This window comes from Mustela nivalis, assembly GCF_964662115.1.
Source record: "Mustela nivalis genome assembly, chromosome: 13".
Taxonomy (NCBI): domain Eukaryota; kingdom Metazoa; phylum Chordata; class Mammalia; order Carnivora; family Mustelidae; genus Mustela; species Mustela nivalis.
Window position 1 is genome coordinate 82407298 of NC_139032.1, and position 19130 is coordinate 82426427.

The window sequence follows — 19130 nt, forward strand, 5'->3', positions numbered from 1 at the left end:
GCTATAATGGCTTTGTTGAGCATCTTGAGAACAAACTATCCAGTCCACAGGATGACATTCTTGCGACTAAAAAAGCACAATTTTAAAACAAAAAGGCCCATTTCCACTATCTGCCAAACAAAGCTCAGGAGGAGTCTTGCACACACTAAAGCACTCCAGCCCCTCCCGTGTGTTTAATCCAAGTCCCTCTGCATTTTAAACTGAAACACAGCAGCAACAACTTTTGTGTTTTTCTACCTATCTGTAATACTCTTTTTCCTCCAAGTGCTTTTTTGTTTTTTGGGTTTTTTTTTTGCCCAGAGGAAGTGAAATTGTCTTTGTTTTCCCTATAAAACAATTTAGCTTTAACACACCACACACCCACACCCACACCCCCCCACACACAATTAATGCAGCTGAAAATTCTGCCCAAGCTCAAGGAGGCTACAAGCAAGATCTGAGCTCAGAATAAATGTGTATTTATATTATTAGATGGTCATTCAATAAAAGGATTATTTCTAACCAAATATGTGCATACGTGTATGCCTATATCCATATATATGCATCTGGGGAGTATTCTTAGAGAAGGGTTTTCTCCCCCACACTTCTGGCAGTTTAGGTTTAAAGGTCAGATTTAAACTATCACCATGTTTCACAATGCAATCTGTGCAGTGCCGCGTAATGAAATGGTTCAGTAAAGGTGCTCGTGGAAATTCTTTTAATTAGGTCTAAGGCTTTTCAGTTGTCAACATGAATAAACCAAGAACCATTCTCTTGCAAACACAAGGCACAAAATATAAATGTAAGTTACCTTTGAAAAAACAGATACACACTTGCGAGAGGGACGTTATACATGTTTTGTTTTGTTTTTTGAGTTTTTTTATTTTTTATAGTATATCCTCCGCCAATTTTTCTTTTTTTTAAATGCCAACATCTTTCAACAACAAAATGGACTGCAAATCGAAAATAAAAGGGATTGGTCTATTTCTAATGAACCAGGCCACTAATGCCTGGTTCTAATGAAAAGTATTTGCAGAAAGACTAAAGTTAATCGTTAACTAAAAATGTTTATCAAGAGATTAATGATGTTCTTCATGGGCAAAAGCCACCTATCTGCTTAACCATAATTAATTCTATAGACCAGTGGTATTTCAGGCAGAACATGAATGTCCCAGAATGACTCCTGCAAATTGAATGATATCTATTAAAAATGCACCAAAATGCACTTTTGCCCTCAGCAGCACTATCTGAGACCTGAAAGATGAGCGCATCACAGCAGGAACATAATCAAGACTCCGGCTTTTCAGAGCAACGTTGACAAATTAAACTACTCAGATTTGGAATTTTTAGCCATCAGCTCAAAGCTCAATCTAGGGACCAAAATTGCAAAATGCAAACTGTAAGAACACGGGCAGTTGCTTGGGGAAGTCGGATTAGATGCACACTGAGCTCTGATAGAAAAAGCAAAACTGAAGGACCAACTGCAAACATCACCTGAGCAGCTCAGAGTTCGGTGGACACGGAGGCGTTGGTAAAAGCCAACCGGCCAGAGATGCCACGTGGTCCTGATAGACATGTGGAATGGATCAGTGTATTGACTGACTGATGGATGAATGTATTGTCTAGCAAACCCTGAGCATGAAGGTACAACACACCGAAGTGTGTTGATTGAGCTTGGGTTCAAATTCTGCCTCCGAGGCTGGCTATCTGCTTGCTGGAGGCCTCTAGGCAAGTTACTTAACCTCTTCTCTTCTCTATAAAAAAGGGGTAAAGTATTCCCCCCACCAGACATTTGTTTCAGAATTGTTATGTAGATTAAATGTCAAGATTTTCAAGGCCTCTAGCACAGTGCCTGGCACATAGTAGGAGCCTAATAGATGGCCACCATTCTTCCACACAACTCAACTCCAAAGCCAAAACTACACAGCCATTGTTGCAGCATAGAAAAGAATAATGGACTCACAATTAACATTTTCTAGGGCATCAATTACTGAAATGTCACTCATTATGCTAAGCCTGGTGGGTTTATTTAGTGACCCAAACTTGGTGTATATTTGGGAGTTAATGAAGTGCGTGGTGTTTACAGAGATAAAAGCAGGATCTGTCTCAGCAACAATGCTGGGCTGAATGGATATAGAATTTCCATGCTTAGGGATGCAGTCAGGCCGGATCCTTGGTGGATCACATGGATATATCCACACGGAGTGAGATATCTCCCAACGGGATCTGGGCATCTCCACCTCCTCGGGGGAGAAAAAAACAGGAAGGGGGGGGGTGGGAAGTGTGTATAATAGATGTGTTTCACAGTGTCCCTGCTGTGATGAACAACTTGATCCACTTACAGTTCCAAACACATGATGCATAAAAGAGCTGACAGAAATTCAATTCTTGCAAAGAAAAGCATCTGCTCTCTAGTGGGAACGGCCAAATATTAAGCAGTTTTAAGGCAGGGCAAAGACCTAGAGGAGCGCACTTCATTATCTAGATAGCCGGAGTGAAGCAATGCAGGGGATTACAAGCGGACGAACGAAAAAGTAGCCGAGATTCCAAGCATTAATTACCCGGAGTAAAATGATTCAAGTTAAATCTTTGTTACGACAAATATTAAACCCAGCTGTGTTTATGTAGCAGTTGTGAAAAAGAAGAAAAAAAGAAATCCGTGTACAATATCTGTGAGCTCTGCCAGTAAATTGAATTCGCTGGCAGCATTTCCTCTACCATGAGCCAAACATCCTCAAAGATAAAATGTAGCTTTTAAACAGACCTGGGGAAACGGAATCAAGAAATTTCAACCAATAAAACACAACTCTTTACTGGTATAAAAGTAAAGTAAAATTCAGTAATGAAAGGAAGGAAGTCTCTTAAACATTTACTGCATTCCAAAGCTTGGAGTTGCGGTTTATTGCTGAGGTCTCTTCTGATGTCCCACAGTGCTCCTGCTCCAGCATCTTTAATGAAGTCCCATAAACTCCCATAAAATACTTGATTGTTGACAAATCATATACACACACTCAGGGCAGGGCCCAATGGATCACGATGCTCCTTCTCTCTCTCTTTCTCTCTCTGCATGAAACTTACAAGGTATGGAGTGGACACTGTCATGGAGACTGGCCAACACAGAACAGAGTCCTACAGACAATTACTTAAAAGGATGAAGGATGAATGATTGGTGACAGGCAGACACCTGAAGACATACAAGCCATGAGGCCCAAAGCCAAAACATTCCAGTGTTTCAGATGAAAGGAGGAAAGATGATTTTTCCATTATAAAACTGGTAATAGTCATATTATAGAAAATCTGGAAAATAGGAGAAAAAGTGCTAATCCACAATGTTACTGTCTTAATACACTACTGTTGGCAATTTGGAAGGTGTTTTAAAAATCTTTTATTTCTGGGTATCTAATTGTTTTTCTTCATGATTCTCATAGTGGATATGTCACTTAATGTTCTGCTTTCTTCTCTAAATTGAATCTTTCGCATTTCTTGTGTTGCCCATAATCTTCATAACCATCATTTTTAATGACTTCAGGGTACACAGCACTGAATAGCAATAGGTTAGATCACCTTAACTACTCCCCTTAATTTCAGATTATAAAGTTGCTTCTAACTTTGGTTAACATAACATAAACAATGCTGTTTGGTTACATGGCTTTCTCCATGTAGAAATACTTGACAGGAAAAAAGAAATCTTAGAAGTCAAATTTCTGGGTCAAAAAAGAATACATTTTAATGTCCCATTACATATATCCTCATATAAGAAAGTGTGTTATGAAAGAGCACCACTCAGGCTATAGAAAGCATTAAGTTAAAAAAAAAAAAAAAACAAAGAGTAAGCAGATAGTACAGGCTTCCCCATATATGTACACACACAAATGAATATTAAAAAGGCCAATGAATATTAAAAAGGACCCTAATTGAGCCATGAGCAATCTTGTTCCCCAGTAATAAAATGCGGTATGTCCACATCACTGGAAGCCTGAAAGAGTCTGAACTCCCTTTGATCAAGTTTTTTAAAAGCACTACAATCTATGTATTGACTAAGCAGCTTATGCTTAATACCTTTTTTTGTAAGAATTAATTAATAATAATAATAATTATTATTATTATTATATTTTAGGGGCAAGTAAGAGCAGAGAGAGAGGAAAGGAGAGAATCTCAAGCAGGCTCCATGCCCTGCACGAAGCCTGATGCAGAGTTTGATCTCATGACCCTGAGACCATGACCTGAGCTGAAATCAAAAGTAGGACGCTTAATCAACTGAGCCACCCAGGTCCCCCTACACTTAATATTCTTGAAGGAATAAGAGATGTTATTTAAAATTTAGGAGAGAAACTGATGAAGCAGTTAAATGGCTGTGTTCTCTGTAGCCATGCGGCCTTGAGATAAACATGAAGTCTATAAACAGGCATGGAGATCAGTAAGAGATGGACTATTCTTGCAACATCCCTTCTCCAAAATCCACAGCTGGGGAACAAGATGGTCAGTAAAAAATATTACATCTGCAAGTCTCATGGAACCCAACAAAATACAATGGTATTAACCTTGTCCATCTGGTATTTTTTTTTTTTTTTTAAGACAGACAAAGGCAATGGAGATTAAGATTATGGAAGTTGAAACCCAACTGTCTAGGTACCTACTTGAAAGCCTAGTAGAATACCATCCTATGTCCAAAGTTACCCCTTTACCCATTTTTTGTAAATTACATGAAAATCAACAGTGCTATTCTGAAAGCTACTCAATACTGGAGCCCCCTTTTAAAATTCATTTCCAAGTCCTCTTCTTTTTAAAAATTAATTTGAGTCATAACTGATATGTGATAGAATGCCTACAGAACCATCTGAGGAGTTCTGACAAATGCATGGCACCTGGGTAACCACCAACACAATCAAAGATACAGAATGCTTCCTTCACCCCAAAATGTTCCTTGGTGCCCTTGTCAGTCAGTCCCTGTCTTCTCCAACCCAGCCCAAGGCAACCACTGATCAGCTTTCATCCACCAAAGACCAGCTTTCTCTCTTCTATAATTTTATTTTTTAAAGATTTTATTTATTTATTTGACAGACAGAGATCACAAGTAGGCAGAGGCAGACAGAGAGAAAGGAAGGGAAGCAGGCTCCCTGCTGAGCAGAGAGCCCCATGTGGGACTTGATCCCAGGATGCTGGGATCATGACCTGAGCTGAAGGCAGAGGCTTTAACCCACTGAGCCACCCAGGCGCCCCTCTCTCTTCTATAATTTTACATAAATAAGATCATATAGTATATTCTCTTTAGCCTGGCTTCTTTTGCTCAGTGTAAGATATTTCAGAATCACCCAAGGTTTTGGGCAGATCAGCGGTTTCTTTCTAGTGCTGAGTAGTATTTCTTTGTTTATACATTCACCAGTTAAAGGACACTTGGGTTATTTCCAGTTTTTGGCGACTATGAACAAAAGCCACTGGAAACATTTACATATATGTATTCGTGTACATGTAAGTTTCAGTGTTCTTGGGTGAATACCTAGGAGTGAAGTACTTTTGTCAAAGAGTAAACATATGTAAGATACACACTTATAAGAAACGCAGTCATTTTACTGTGCTCATACCAGTGGGGTGGATGGTGGTATACTCACTGTGTTATAGCTCCTTCAAGGACCATGTTTTCATGTGTTCACTGGCCATTTGAATACCTTTGACTGTTAAGTGTCTCTTCAATCTTTTCCTACTTTTTAATTGGACTGTTTCCTTACTGAGTTTAAGGGTTCTTTGTATATTCTGGAAAAAAAAAAAACCCTTTTTCATATATACATATGGAGAATATTTCAGTCCATGGCATGCTACTTTATTTTTAAAATTGTCTTTTGAAGAAGGTAAGCTTTTATTTTTATGAGGTTTAACTGATCATTTTTTCTTTTATGATGTGTGTTGTTGTGTCTTATCTAAGAAATCTTTGCCTTCCCCAAGTTTATGAAGATTTTCTTCTCTATTTTCTTGTGCTTATAGTTTTTTTTTCTTTTAGGTTTTGGTCTATACTCCATTCTGGGCTTATATTTACATGAGGTAAAAGTCGAGATTCACTTTGTTTCTATATGAAAATTCAGTTGTTCCAGTAGCATTTGTTGAAAAAAAAAAAAAACACCAAAAAACCTTATTACTTCTCTACTAAATTACTTCGGCATATTTGTTACAGTTCAACTGGCCGTTTAAACAAATATTTGTTCTGTTTTATTGAACTATGTATCTATACTATCTACATTTATTATAATTTCATAGTAAGTCTTAAAAGTAGGTAAAGTAAGTCCTACAACTTTGTTCTTTTTCAACATTGTTTTGGCTATTCCAGATCTTTCGCATATTCATATACATTTCAGAATTAGCTTGTCAAGTTCTTTTTTTTTTTTTTTTTTCTAAAGCCATCTGGAATTTGGGTTGGGAATATATTGAATCTATAGATCAATTCAGGGAAAATTAACATCTTTAAAATGTTGAATCTTCCAATCCAAAACATGGAATATCTCTCCATTTGTTTAGGTCTTTTAAATTTTTTCTCAGAAATATTTTATAGCTTTTAGTATACAAATTTTACATACATTTTGTTAAATTTATTCCTAAATATTTTATGTTTAGCTATTTTAAGTGGCACTTTGAATTTTTCATTTTCCAACTGATTACTAGCATATAGAAATATTTTTCTTATATGCTGACCTTATTCTGCATGCTGCTAAATTCATTTATGAGCCTCCTTAGGATTCTCCATACACATATCATGTCTGAATGAAGACAATTTTACTTCCTCCTTTCTAATATTTAGGGTTTTTCTTTCCCTTGTCTTAGCAAACTGGTTAGAACCACCAGTACAATGCTGGGTAGAAATGGGAAGAGCAGACCTCCTTTTTGTGGTTCTCATTCTGAGAGGAAAAGCATTCTATTCTTTTGCCATTAAGTGAGATGTTACCTGTAGGTTTTTTTCTAGATGCTCTCGATCACAATGGGGATACCCAGTTTGGGAAGCTCTCTTAATCATGATAGGTGTTGTGTTTTTCCTAAAATAATTTGTTTGTATGTTTTGATACCATTTTTCTTTTTTAGTCTGTTGATAATGGTATACTAGACTGATGGCTTTTCAAATACTTAGCCAATATGTATTCATTTCTTCACCATGTATTAGCCTTTTCATACATTGGATTCAATTTGTTAATATTTTATTAAAGATTTTTACATCTGTATTTATGAGGTATATTGGCTAGGGGTTTTCTTTTTTTGTAAATTTTTCACTTGGTTTTCATGTCAGGGTAATGCAAATCTTATAAGTAATGTGGGAAGTGTTCCTTTCCCCTTTATTGTCTTTTTCCCCTTTTATTTTCTCAAAAAGTTAGCGTAAGTTGATACCTGTTCTTTTTCTTTCTTTCTTTAAAGATTTTATTTATTTATTTATTTATTTATTTGACAGAGAGAGAGAGAGACATGGCGAGAAAGAGAACAAGCAGAGGAAGTGGGAGAGGGAGAAGCAGGCCTCCAGCAGGGCAGGAAGCCTGATGCGGGGCTCGATACCAAGACCTTGGGATCATGACCTGAGCCAAAGGCAAATGTTAACGACTAAATCACCCAGGCGCCCCGAGATGTATCTGTTCTTAAGAGCATGACAGAATTAATGAAAATATCTGGAACTGGAATTTTCTCTGTGGGAGTTTTAATTACAAAATCAAATCTACTTAATAGAAATAGTGCTATTTTTCTATTTGCTTATTGTGTAACAGCCTGTAATTTGTATATTTCCAAGAATGTTTATTTTACCTAATTAATCAAAATTGTAGGCATCAAGTTCTTATAATTATTCCCGTATTTGCTTTTCCCTTTCCTTTAAAAAAAAAATCCTATTTATTTTGGAGTATTTTCAGACTTCCAGAAAAGTTGCAAAGCTACTACAGAGAGTGCCCATCTACTCCACACTCAGTTCTGGTTTCACTTAATAGGTATTGTATTTCTGCGGCACTTTTGTCAAAACTAAGAAGCCAATACTTGGCACCTTTTCAACTCAACTCCAAACGTTATTGTGATTTTAGCGATTTTTCCATTGATGTCCTTTTCCTATCCTAGTTTTCAATCCAGAATTCCACCTCCTGTTCTGTTTGCCATTTCTCTTTAGTCTCCTCTGGAATGTGACAGTGCCTCAGTCTTTCCTAAGGTTTTTTTTAAGGACCTTGACAGTTTTTTTTCTTTTTTTAAAGATTTTATTTATTTATTCGACAGAAATCACAAGTAGGCAGAAAGGCAGGCAATGAGAGAGAGGAGGAAGCAGGCTCCCTGCTGAGCAGAGAGCCCAATGCGGATATTGATCCCAGGACCCTGGGATTATGACCTGAGCCGAAGGCAGAGGCTTAACCCACTGAGCCACCCAGGCACCCCAGGACCTTGACAGATAAAACACTCAGCAGGTAATATGTTACAGAATGTCCCTCAATTTGGGTTTAACTGAGGTCTTTGTCACTATCTGGCTGGGGTTTTGGGAAGAATACCAGAGAGGTCATGTATCTCCATTGTATCAAGGTTATGTATCAACATCACCGGTGGTATTAATTGCTTAAAGTAGTGTTGGACATTTGTCCACTCGAGTTACAGATTTTCCCTTCCTCTACTCCATTTCTTGGAAGCTAGTCACCAAGTCCAGCCATGCTCAAGTGTAGGTGTGAGTGTGTTGCTGGGGGAGGGGGGAGGGGAGTATCTACAGATATTATTCGGAATTCCTCTTTGAGGAAGATTTGCTTCTCGTCCCCCATCCACTCCCTTTTTGTTGGCGTTTGCGCTCTTTTGCATCCTCTTACTTTTCATCTATCTGACTCTTTAAAATGAAATTCTTGTGGATAGCATACAATTGGATCCTGATTATTTATGTAATTTATTACTCTCCTGTAATTAGAGCAGTTAGATAACATATGTTTAATGTGATAATCAATATAGTTGGGTAAATCTTGTTAACTTTTCTATATGTTGCATCTGTTTTTGGTTCCTTCATCCTTCCTCCTCCCCACAAATGTTTTGGATTCTTAATATTGGCTTATTAGGTAGCTACACGTTTTTTTCCCCCTTAGTGGGTCCTCTAAGAGTTACAATATACATCTTTAACTTAATAGTCTACCTTCAAATAATGTTATATCAGTTTACATAGAATTTAAGAATCTTAAAACTGTACTTCCTTTCTCCATCCTCACCCTGTCCTCTGTGCTACCGTTGCCATACAATATATTTCTACCCATGTTACAACACACAATAATACATCGGTATTATTTTTATTTTAAATAGTCAATTGCCTTTTATAGAAACTAAAAATGAGAAAAGAAGTCTGTTATATTTGCCTACATATTAACTATTTCTGGCACTCTTCCCTCTTCATTGTTCAAATTTCTCTACAGTTTCATTTTTCTTCTATCTGAAGAACTTCCTTTAATAATTCTTGTGGTGTCTGCTGACAATGATTTTCTCTCACTTTTTTTGTCTGACTAGGTCTTAATTTTGCCTTCATTCTTGAAGGATATTTTCATCCTATAGACTTGTAGGTTGACAAAAATCGTCATTTATTTTTATTTTTATTTTATTTTTTCAGTGTTCCAAGATTCATTGTTTCTGCATCACACCCAGTGCTCCATGCAATACGTGCCCTCTTTAATACCCACTACCAGGCTCACCCACTCCCCCACCCCCCACACCTGTCCAAAACCCTCAGTTTGTTTCTCAGAGTCCACAATCTCTCATGGTTCGTCTCCCGCTCTGATTTCCCCCAACTCTCCTTCATTACTTTTAAAATGTCATTCCATTATCTCCTGGCTTAGGTACCTTTCTTGTAAGAAGTCTTCTATTGTTACTTCTTTCTTTTATATAATGTGTCTTTTTTCTCCAGCTAATTTTAAGCCTTTCTATTTATCACTGGTATAAGTAATGATCAATTTGGGATTCTGTGTGGTTTTGTTTAGATCTACTATGCTTGTGGTTTGTTGAGCTTCTTAGAACTCTGAGTTTACAATTTTCACCAAAAGTTTAAAAAAAAAAAAAAGCTATAATCTTTCATTTTTTTTTTTTAAATGATGTTAAGTGTTTTAGTCCTCTTGATATTGTGCTATGGGTCCTCCTAATCTTTACTCTAGAGCTAACTTAGAGTACTACCAAGACATGGCCTCCTGTGGTCTCTACCATTTGCCCTGAGCCATCAGCAAGATCTCCTTCCTTTGCCTGGTCAGAATCCGAATGTCGCCTCGTCTGCATGAGCTCCATCCTACATGTGGGCTGGCCAGTCTTCAGCACATTCGCCAAGAGGCCCTGATTCTGATGGAGCTCCTTTCGATGAGTGGCTTCCGGTCTGGTACCCTGACCCACAAACGTAAGCCACCTCTCGCTCAGATCTCTGACCCTTCAACCTACCAAGACTGTTGTGCTTTGCTGGGGAGCCCCCATCATTGCACCACGGTCCAGAAATGCCCAAGGCAAAAAGCCAGGGGAGATGGTAGGCCTCCCCTCACCCGCCTCCTTTCTCTCCGGAATCAAAGTCCTGCAGTGCCTGTTGTCTAACATGTGAAAACTGTTGTTTTTATATTTGTCCAGAGTTCTAGTTGTTAGTGGTAGGAGGATAAAGCCAGTTCCAATTATTCCATCATGGCTAGAAGCAGAACAAAGGCCTCTTTTAATAAAATTTCCAGCACGGGTGCCATGTTTTGCAAGATTTCATCTACCAAAATAACCCAATCCATATGTCCCTTCCACCCTTCCATCTATCTAGTCAGTGGCTGCTGCATCTCTGCGAAGCAAAGATGAATAAAACTTAATTCCTGCCTTCACAGAACTGACATTTAAAAGGAAAAGCCAGAAATGTGTAATAAATTATATTGCTGGGTGACAAGTATAATTACACAATCAATACAAGGAGCTCTGAAGACATAGAGAAAGATGTAGTCCAATTACTTAGAGAGGTCAGGGAAGGTTTTTAATATATATATACATATATATTTATATTTATATTTGTATTTATTTCTAAAGCCGGCTCCACACCCAACATGGGGCTTGAACTCACGACCCTGAGATTAAGAGTCACATGCTCCACGGACTGAACCAGCCATACGCCCTGGGGAAGGTTTTTATAGCCTCCCATTTAGAGTAAGTCTTGAAGAATGAGTACGAGATTGACAGGTGGGATAGGACATTTGGGAAAAAAGAAACTCTGTATGCAAAGTTTGAAGTTATAAAATAACGTGTGTGGTTTGGAGAACTAGTAACCGTTCCAAATACCTACAACATAGGGTTTGGAGCTGGGAGGGGAAAGAGAGCTAACGCTATGGAAAAACACCAGGAGGGTCTGAACCTGAAGGAAGACTTTGAATGCCAGGCTCATCGTCATTTGCGTCCATAAATCATGACCACTAACTACCATCTATCATACTCGTAGGATATATGTTTTGCATATGTTATATACATTACCTTCGATTCCCACAACAGCCTATGAGGAAACGAAGGCTCAGAGAGCTTAAGGAATTCTGACCGAGATCACACGGCTAGTAAGTGAAGAAGCCAGGAATTAAACACACATCTGTCTGATTTCAAAGCTAATGAAAGGAATTTGCCTCTAAGCGATAGGCACTGGGAAGTTCGGGGAGGATATTTTGTCTTTTCAAGTTTTTTTTTTTTGTTTTTTTGTTTTTTTGTTTTTTTAGCTTTTTAATTATGTTCATTGATGGAGAGGTTTTAAGAGGGAAACATAGTTAGATTTAGTTTTGGAAAGGTCGCTCTGGTCCAAGAGAAGGAAAAGGCCGGAGTCTGAAGACCACGTTTGGAGGCTGCTGAAAATAGTGCAGGAGAGAAGAGCCTGGATACGGGGGTGTGGGGAAAGACGGAGAAGAGGACTGGACAAACAGTTTAAGAAGCCGAATCTGCCAGATGCCGTGAACAGGCCGCTCTAACGAAAGGGGAAATTATGAGGTCAATTACGGGTATGCTGGTACCCTGAAGGTACCTGGTCCTGTGCTGAATGCAAGGGACACAGAGATGCTCAGGACATGATTTCCTCTCAAGGACTTGGTAGTTCCCACAGCCTGAGAGAATCGTGTCTGTGCATTCCACTGGAACACACGTACCTCAGAGACCACAGTCCCTCTCCATTACTGTATCTCTGGAGTCTTTAATGGATCTAGAGCCAACACCGTTGTAGAACATTCTCAACACTGCCACAAACCAACCTGCAAACAAAGAGGCTCTTTTCATGTAGGCTGAGGACTGTTAAGGAACTAACTGTCCTCTAACGCTGGCTGTAACTACTAACAATAGTTTTATGAAAAACAAAAGCAGGTACCTTTTTCTGAACACTGATAATGTGTGAGCTCTGTCCCAAGCACCTGAAGGGCATAACCATCTCATTTCTTTGCTACAGCAATCCTAACTTACAGGGCTCGTACTCCTTCTTCTAAGGTGGGAGACTGAGCTCAGAGACAAAAAATAACTTGCTCACATTCCTTGGGTTCCCTGAGACCACTTCACTGATCATCTTGAGTCGGGGACACCTGGGTGGCTTGGCTGGTTAAGTGTCCAACTCTTGATTTTGGCTCAGGTCAGGATCTCAGGGTGGTGAGACTGAGCCCCACATCAGGCTCCGTGCTGGCCATGCAGGCTGCTTAAGACTCTCTTTCTCCCTCTCCTCCACTCCTCCCCACCCACTTGTGTACACTCTCGCACACATGTTTGGATGCATGCTCTCTAAACAAACAAAATAGCAAACAAAGCATCTTGGAATGTGCCACCTTCAGGAAGGCTCTATCTATTACCTGTCTCCCAAATTCTGTCATCACCTGGGACCTTCTGCTATATCGTGATGTAGACGTAATTTAGGTATCTGTTTTCCCCCTACTTTCCTCTTTGAAAGAAAGGACTAGCTCTGCTTTATTGTTGCTGCTTAATGCCCAGCACTGGGTCAAAGCACTGCAGATGGGACCAGACATCCTCCTGCATGGTTTCTTAACCACCAGTCACTCATTCCGGGCTGTCCCCAGGTCTCCTGGCCATTCCTAGGCTCACTTACCGTAGTCACTCGGGAGCTGCTAGGCCATACCTCCGGCACCCATGGCTTAAAGGAAAAGCTCTCCTACCGAAACAAAGCCAGGGTGGAAATGACATATTCTTTAGACCAACAGAACTCAAACTATGGTCAGGAGGCCCAAAGATCCCAAGCCCATACTCTGTCCTGACATGAATAGCAGACCTCACAGCGTCTGTTGCCTCCACTTCTCCTGCTTCTGCCATCTCTCTGCTGCAGAAGAGAGCAGTGTACGAGGAGGGGCGGCGTGGGCTTTGGTGGTGTTGAATCTCAGTTCTGGCCCAGCCAGCAGTGTGACCTGTGGCCAGGCATGTACTCTCTGAGGCTCTCTTCCCCTGTGAAAAGGACAGAGAACACCTCCTCCATTGGGCTCTGATGCTAACTGAATGTGATCCCTGGAGGCCGCAGGCCCTGGAGAGGCAGTGGGGGCCCGGTGGCTCTCAGGAGAGGCGGAGTTGGGGTCGCCTCCTGGCTCCTCCTCTTTCTAGCTCTGCGAGTAAAGTGGGAATCAAGAAAATACCTTCCTCAGAGCAGTGGGAAGACGAAATGAGAGGCCAACAATGAGCTCTCAGCACAGTGCTCAGCTCAGAGGAAGTCAGTTAATGGCAGCCACTGTTTAACTAGGCTGCAAATGGAAGAATTTACATAGCATAAATGACTTTCCCCAATCTTATACTGAGTTCAGAGTGGAGGAGTTTGAAACCATGTTGCAACCCACTCACCAACAAACAGCCCTCTCTTCCAGACAGCCAACCCCCAAGTGCCATCAGCACTCCTGGCAGTCATGGAGCTCCACCTGCCATGACACAAACCCAGCAACACAAACCCAAGTCCACGTCAGCACACACGGAACATCAACTCCTTCCAGTCTGGAAGCCAGAACAACTTTATAGATCTCCCAGCAGACAGAGCCGCAGAGGTCAAACCAGAAACATCAAACCATATTTCCCAGGGTGTCCCAATCCTCCTCATTCATCCGGACAAGGAGGGGACTGGGGCTACTTCAAACAGCTGCCCATGAGGCAGCCCAAGTAGCAGCGCCAAGACTGGTGTGTGGTCAGGTGTTAGCGCGGTAAATGTGGCAGCTGGCTGCTTTTGCTAAAGTGAGCTCACTGTCCGGCCAGACCGAAGGTAACAAAGGATTATGGGACGTGGAACCACATTCAGAGCATGGTCAGCAGATACCCTGCTACATGGGAAAACGCCTGCTTGATGGTGGTCCAGGAGAGAAATGTAGACTTGGAAGTGCCCCATACTGCTCACAAGGAAAGCCCTCCGCCCGCCCCCGCTTCACAGTCGGGGTACCCAAGGGACATGGCAATGTGCTAGAGAGGGACAGCAAGACCCCCAGACCCCCACAGAAAGAGGAACTGACCAGACCCGGGTATCAGCCCTCGAGATGCAAGTTATGACAGCAAAGCAAGACGAACAAAATGAACTGCCCTCCAGCTTTCTCCACTGAGACAAAGGTGGCAGAGACAGCAGAGACAGAAACAACCACAGCGGTCTCCCCTCCTTCCCCTTCTCTAAAGTCACATCCATGTCCCCCTCCCCTTCCAACTCACAGGAGTCAGACCTCAAGAGTTCATTACCCACCACATCATTTGGGAGGCTCTGAAGGTCATCAAAGGGAGTTTCCAGGGTGTTGGTGTCCACGTTGAGGATCACGACATCATCTAGGGCCATGTTTCTGACTTTCTGCAAATAAAAAAAAAAAAAAAATCCAAGAGAAAAAAAATCATTGAAGCACCATGAGGACACAGATACTTCCACTGGCCCTCTCTGGGGAAAGGGCATAAGGAAGAACAGTGACAAAGGCTTTGACAAAGGCTCATTTTGTGGCAGGCCCAATGCTAGGTGGTTCACATTTTCTGAGGCCTTTTAACTGTCACAAAAACTCTATAAGCTTTACAGTCATCCCCAAGTCCCAGGAGTGGAAAGGGTTTCACAGAGATGAAGCTGACTAAGTTAACATGCTCAGGTCACACAGCTAGGAAGAGAGATCTTTACTCTCCAACATTATTTTTTTTTTTTTCTTGTATTTTCTTTTCTTTTCTTTGTTTAAGCAGTAGAAGCTGTGGTCTAAAGCTCTGGGCCCCAGGAACTCTGATGTACAGCTCGGCCCTTACGACACCCACATTCAACCCATCCCCTTTCATTTACCAAAAGCTACTTGCCCATCTCTCTTTTGGACCTTGTCATTCTTGGGTATGGAATACAGTGTAAGGCCTGGTGTTAACATGTTAACATTTCCCTTAGCCACTAAGTAGGGAGGTCACACTTTTAGTTGGATTCCATTTTCCATAGAAACCCAGTTAGTGAGTCAAGGCTCAGAGGCTCTGGCCAGAAGTCCTAATTCCCTGGGCACAGGAGCAGAGAGGGTATGGGGGACGTGCTTACTGGGTGTGCACACTGGTATGGGGAGGAAGGGATAGGTAAAGATAGAGAAAGGAAAAGTCCACCGTCTGGGAGCACCTCTCCACAGACTATTTAAGTATGAGATGACGCTTCTTTCTTTCTTTTAAGATTTTATTTATTTATTTGACAGAGAGAGAGATCACAAATAGGCAGAGAGGCAGGCAGAGAGAGTGGGGGAAGCAGGGTCCCTGCTGAGCAGAGAGCCTGATGCGGGGCTCAATCCTAGGACCCTGAGACCATGATCTGAGCAGAAGGCAAAGGCTTAACCCACTGAGCCACCCAGGCGTCCCTGAGATGATGTTTCTAATCACGATATTCACCTGCTGCTGGAATCCACCTCCACTTTTCTCCTGTTCACCCACCACTCCCAATCTCATTTAACCCCCTTCTCCTCTCAAATATCAAAGCTCATTCCCTTAGAGTCTAGAACTTCAGAACTGTTGTCTTTATCCCAGTGGGCCTCAGTTAATTAGAAAGACCCTACAATTCCAAAACTGGAATGCTTGTGGGTGTGAAAGACAACATATCATGCCAGGGCAAAAGATATACAGTAGGACATATGGTCACCTTACCTATATAAGGGACCAATGCATTAGCTGCCCTCTGAGGCACTGCAGATGACTGTGCAGATGTGCGCTGCCCGAGGACGCCCAGCCAGCCAGCAGGGGCTGAAATCTGCTAAGCCGCACACCTGGGTCAGGGGTGGTGGCAGTGGGAGGAGGGAGATGCCTTTTCCTAATTCATCCCAGAGCACTGCATTGCCTAGTGTTGGGGCTGGACCATCCCAATGGCTGCTAAGCCAGAGTCTGCTAATGCCCTAGAAATGGACAATTACAATATAGAATATATAATAATATAATATAAACTAGAAGCCCACTGGTATTTTATACTTTATCTCATTTAACTCATACTGAATTCTGCAAAGTGTATGTTATTGCTTTCACTTTATGTCCCTGGAGAAAAAGCAGGCTTAGAGAGGTGAGGTAAGGGGCCGAGGTGACAGTGAGGGCCGCCTCCCCAGCCATGCTCCTGTAGCACCACACTGTCGCTGCTTGTCATTAGACACCCTCAGCGAGACCTCTGCAGAGCCCTTGTCATGCGCCCAGCACCCCTTTGCCTGCCTGCTTTCCTCTACTGGCGTGCGGGCTCCTTCAGCGGCTCATCTGTTAGGCTCACCGCTTCCTGACGATCAGAACCCGAGGAAATGGCACTCGGTCAGCGCTCAGTAATGCTGGTCAATGCTTGTTCTCTCCAACAGCAGAACTATAGTACCAGAACCTGGTACTTTTGTAAACCTTTTGACATTCTGCCAAGCAGGAGTGGGGCACTGAGCTAGACAGAAGCCTCCCATGGCTGAAAATGGTCTCAGGGGATGGCATTCCGGGTCCCTCCCACTGAATACACCTAGAAGCCTCAAACTGCTTTTGCTACTGAGTTTTCCAAGCTACCAGGGGCTAGCCCACAAACCTCTCAATCCACGCACCAGCACTTCCCGAGGGCCCACTCTGGGCTGAGAACCGCAGAGAAGGGATAAGACTGCCTCCTTGCAAGTTTATTGTGCTCTCCAAACCCCGACACTCACATTAATCCACTGCTTTGTCTACAGGGTAAAGAGCTATCAGCCAACAGCCTGGAGAATAACACAAGTCACTAGAGTTTCATGAAGCACAATCCCCACTTTTCAGATGAGAATATTAAGGCTCATGGCGAACGGTCCAGAGTTCCTTTGCTGTCTCATTTTTCAGTACAGGAGGTTAAACACCTCACAATGTGCTGGTAGGAAGTCACACAAACAGCCTCTACAACTATCTTTTTCACTTTTCTCCCTCGGTGTTGCTCACACAGATTCTTTCAGATTCGCCAACCCAGCTGAAGACAAAGTCTCACCATTCCCACCATAAGAATTGGCTTGCCTCAGTTTATGCGGCTACTATTTGGCTACTTTTTGTCTATAAAACTTTTAAGACAACTGGAAAGAAAACCTGCCGGCCCCTTCTCAGTAGCTCATGGGCTGTCACTTTGAAAGCAGAGACACCAGAAACGGAACCAGAGAAGGGGGTACAAGGAACTCTGTAACTCAGCAGGGGACTCTAGGCCTGGACGGCCAGTGTACCCCAGAGTTGCCTCTTCTGCCTCATCTGACCTTCTAAACATCCCCAAACAGAAGGGGGCCAGGGGGCTTGGCCACTGGAGAGAAGCCTCCGAGGCTGAAAGGCTCAGCCAGAGGGATGTTGATTCTGGACCAGAATCGGGCGTTGTTTCTGTGTTCCCAGCAAGGCCCCAGCAAGCACAGACCAGCCCTTGTGGGCTCTCCATGGCCTGGGCTGGAACAGGCTTTTGATTTCTTCCCACTCCTGGCTGGAGGGCTTGCCGGTTAAGCTGTGTGGAGTGTTTACTTTTTCAACAATGGCAGCAGGCTGAAGAAGAGGAAAAAACCTGGCCCTTTTCTCTGACTTAGCAGGCCAGGGTCCCCTTAGTAACCAAGATGCCCAAGCACCAGGCTCCAGGCAGGAGCTGGGTCGGCACAGTTTCCTCTTACAGGACAATGCCGCCCTCCTGGCAGCAAGGCCTCTTCCAAAAGGGCTGGCGTAGACTCAAGGGCCTTCCTGAAGCTCAGTGTTCCCAAGGAGGGAATGGGAGGCCAGCTTGGCCGGATGGTGCCTTATCCCTGAAAGGCTCAAGGAAACAGGAGCAGTGAAGAAAGCCAACCGCCACTCCCCCTCCCCACGGCCCCCCCTGCCCCAACAAAAACCCAACCCCACAAAAACCTCCAAACTACGGGGGTGGCGGTGGGAAGTGCTGGTGGAGGAGGAAGCTGGACCAGGACTGGATGCCAGCTCATTTAATCCCAGCCACGCTAAGGGAGACAGGATCACCTCTGTGGTAGGGATGAGAAAATGAGGCTTGGAGACATCAGAGAAACTGCCCCAGATCACACAGCTGGTGAGCGCCAGAGCTGACTTTTGGACCCACTCAAAGCCCAACTATTTCTGAAGACATCCCAAATCCAATTGCTCAGACCTCAGAACAAGTACCTGTAGGGTGTGAAGCTAGAGGAACACTCTCGGGGCCAGCTTTCTCGGACACAAAATAAGCACTTGCCTTTTGTATCATAAAAATCACATATGCCTGTTAAAAATAAAAGAAGGGATGGGGCACCTGGGTGGCTCAGTGGGTTAAGCCTCTGCCTTTGGCTCAGGTTGTGATCTCAGGGTCCTGGGATCGAGCCCCACATCGGGCTCTCTGCTCAGCGGGGGAGCCTGCTTCCGCCCACCTCTCTGCCTGCCTCTCTGCCTACTTGTGATCTCTGTCGGTCAAATAAATAAATAAAATCTTAAAAATAAAAAAAGGGGATGGACAAGAAAGTTCAAAGGAGGAAATTATACTCGCTTTCATCCTTCCATTTGTAGACAATGTTTTGATGTCTCCTTCTATAACCCTTCACCCCAATCCCTACTTTTAAAAATATAGTTAAAATAATTCTTGTTTCTTTCTGATTTTCTCATTTATTACAATACAGGAATGCTCTATTTCATTAAAAACTTTGTGAAGACCATTACTAATTGCCACAAAATGTTCCATTTCATGGAAACAAAGTCAACCAAGCCCCTCCCGTTGGCTATTATTTCCAGTTTTTCAGCAATTTTTATATATAATATTATCACGAAATTTGTAGGCATAAAGCCTT

General features: G+C 42.4%; 1 protein-coding gene across 16 annotated transcripts in view; it reads right to left on the reverse strand.

Annotated features, from left to right (window-relative positions):
• DENND1A (DENN domain containing 1A) overlaps positions 1–19130 on the reverse strand; it is a 496373-nt gene that overhangs the window by 163706 nt on the left and 313537 nt on the right. For 12 of the 16 annotated variants that reach the window (XM_082695480.1, XM_082695471.1, XM_082695477.1 and 9 more), the window contains one exon: positions 14621–14722. The exons of the other annotated variants lie outside the window; for them this stretch is intronic. In XM_082695480.1, the coding sequence (XP_082551606.1) occupies positions 14621–14722 (102 nt within the window). The remainder of the gene's footprint in view (positions 1–14620; positions 14723–19130) is intronic. 16 annotated transcript variants of the gene reach the window in all.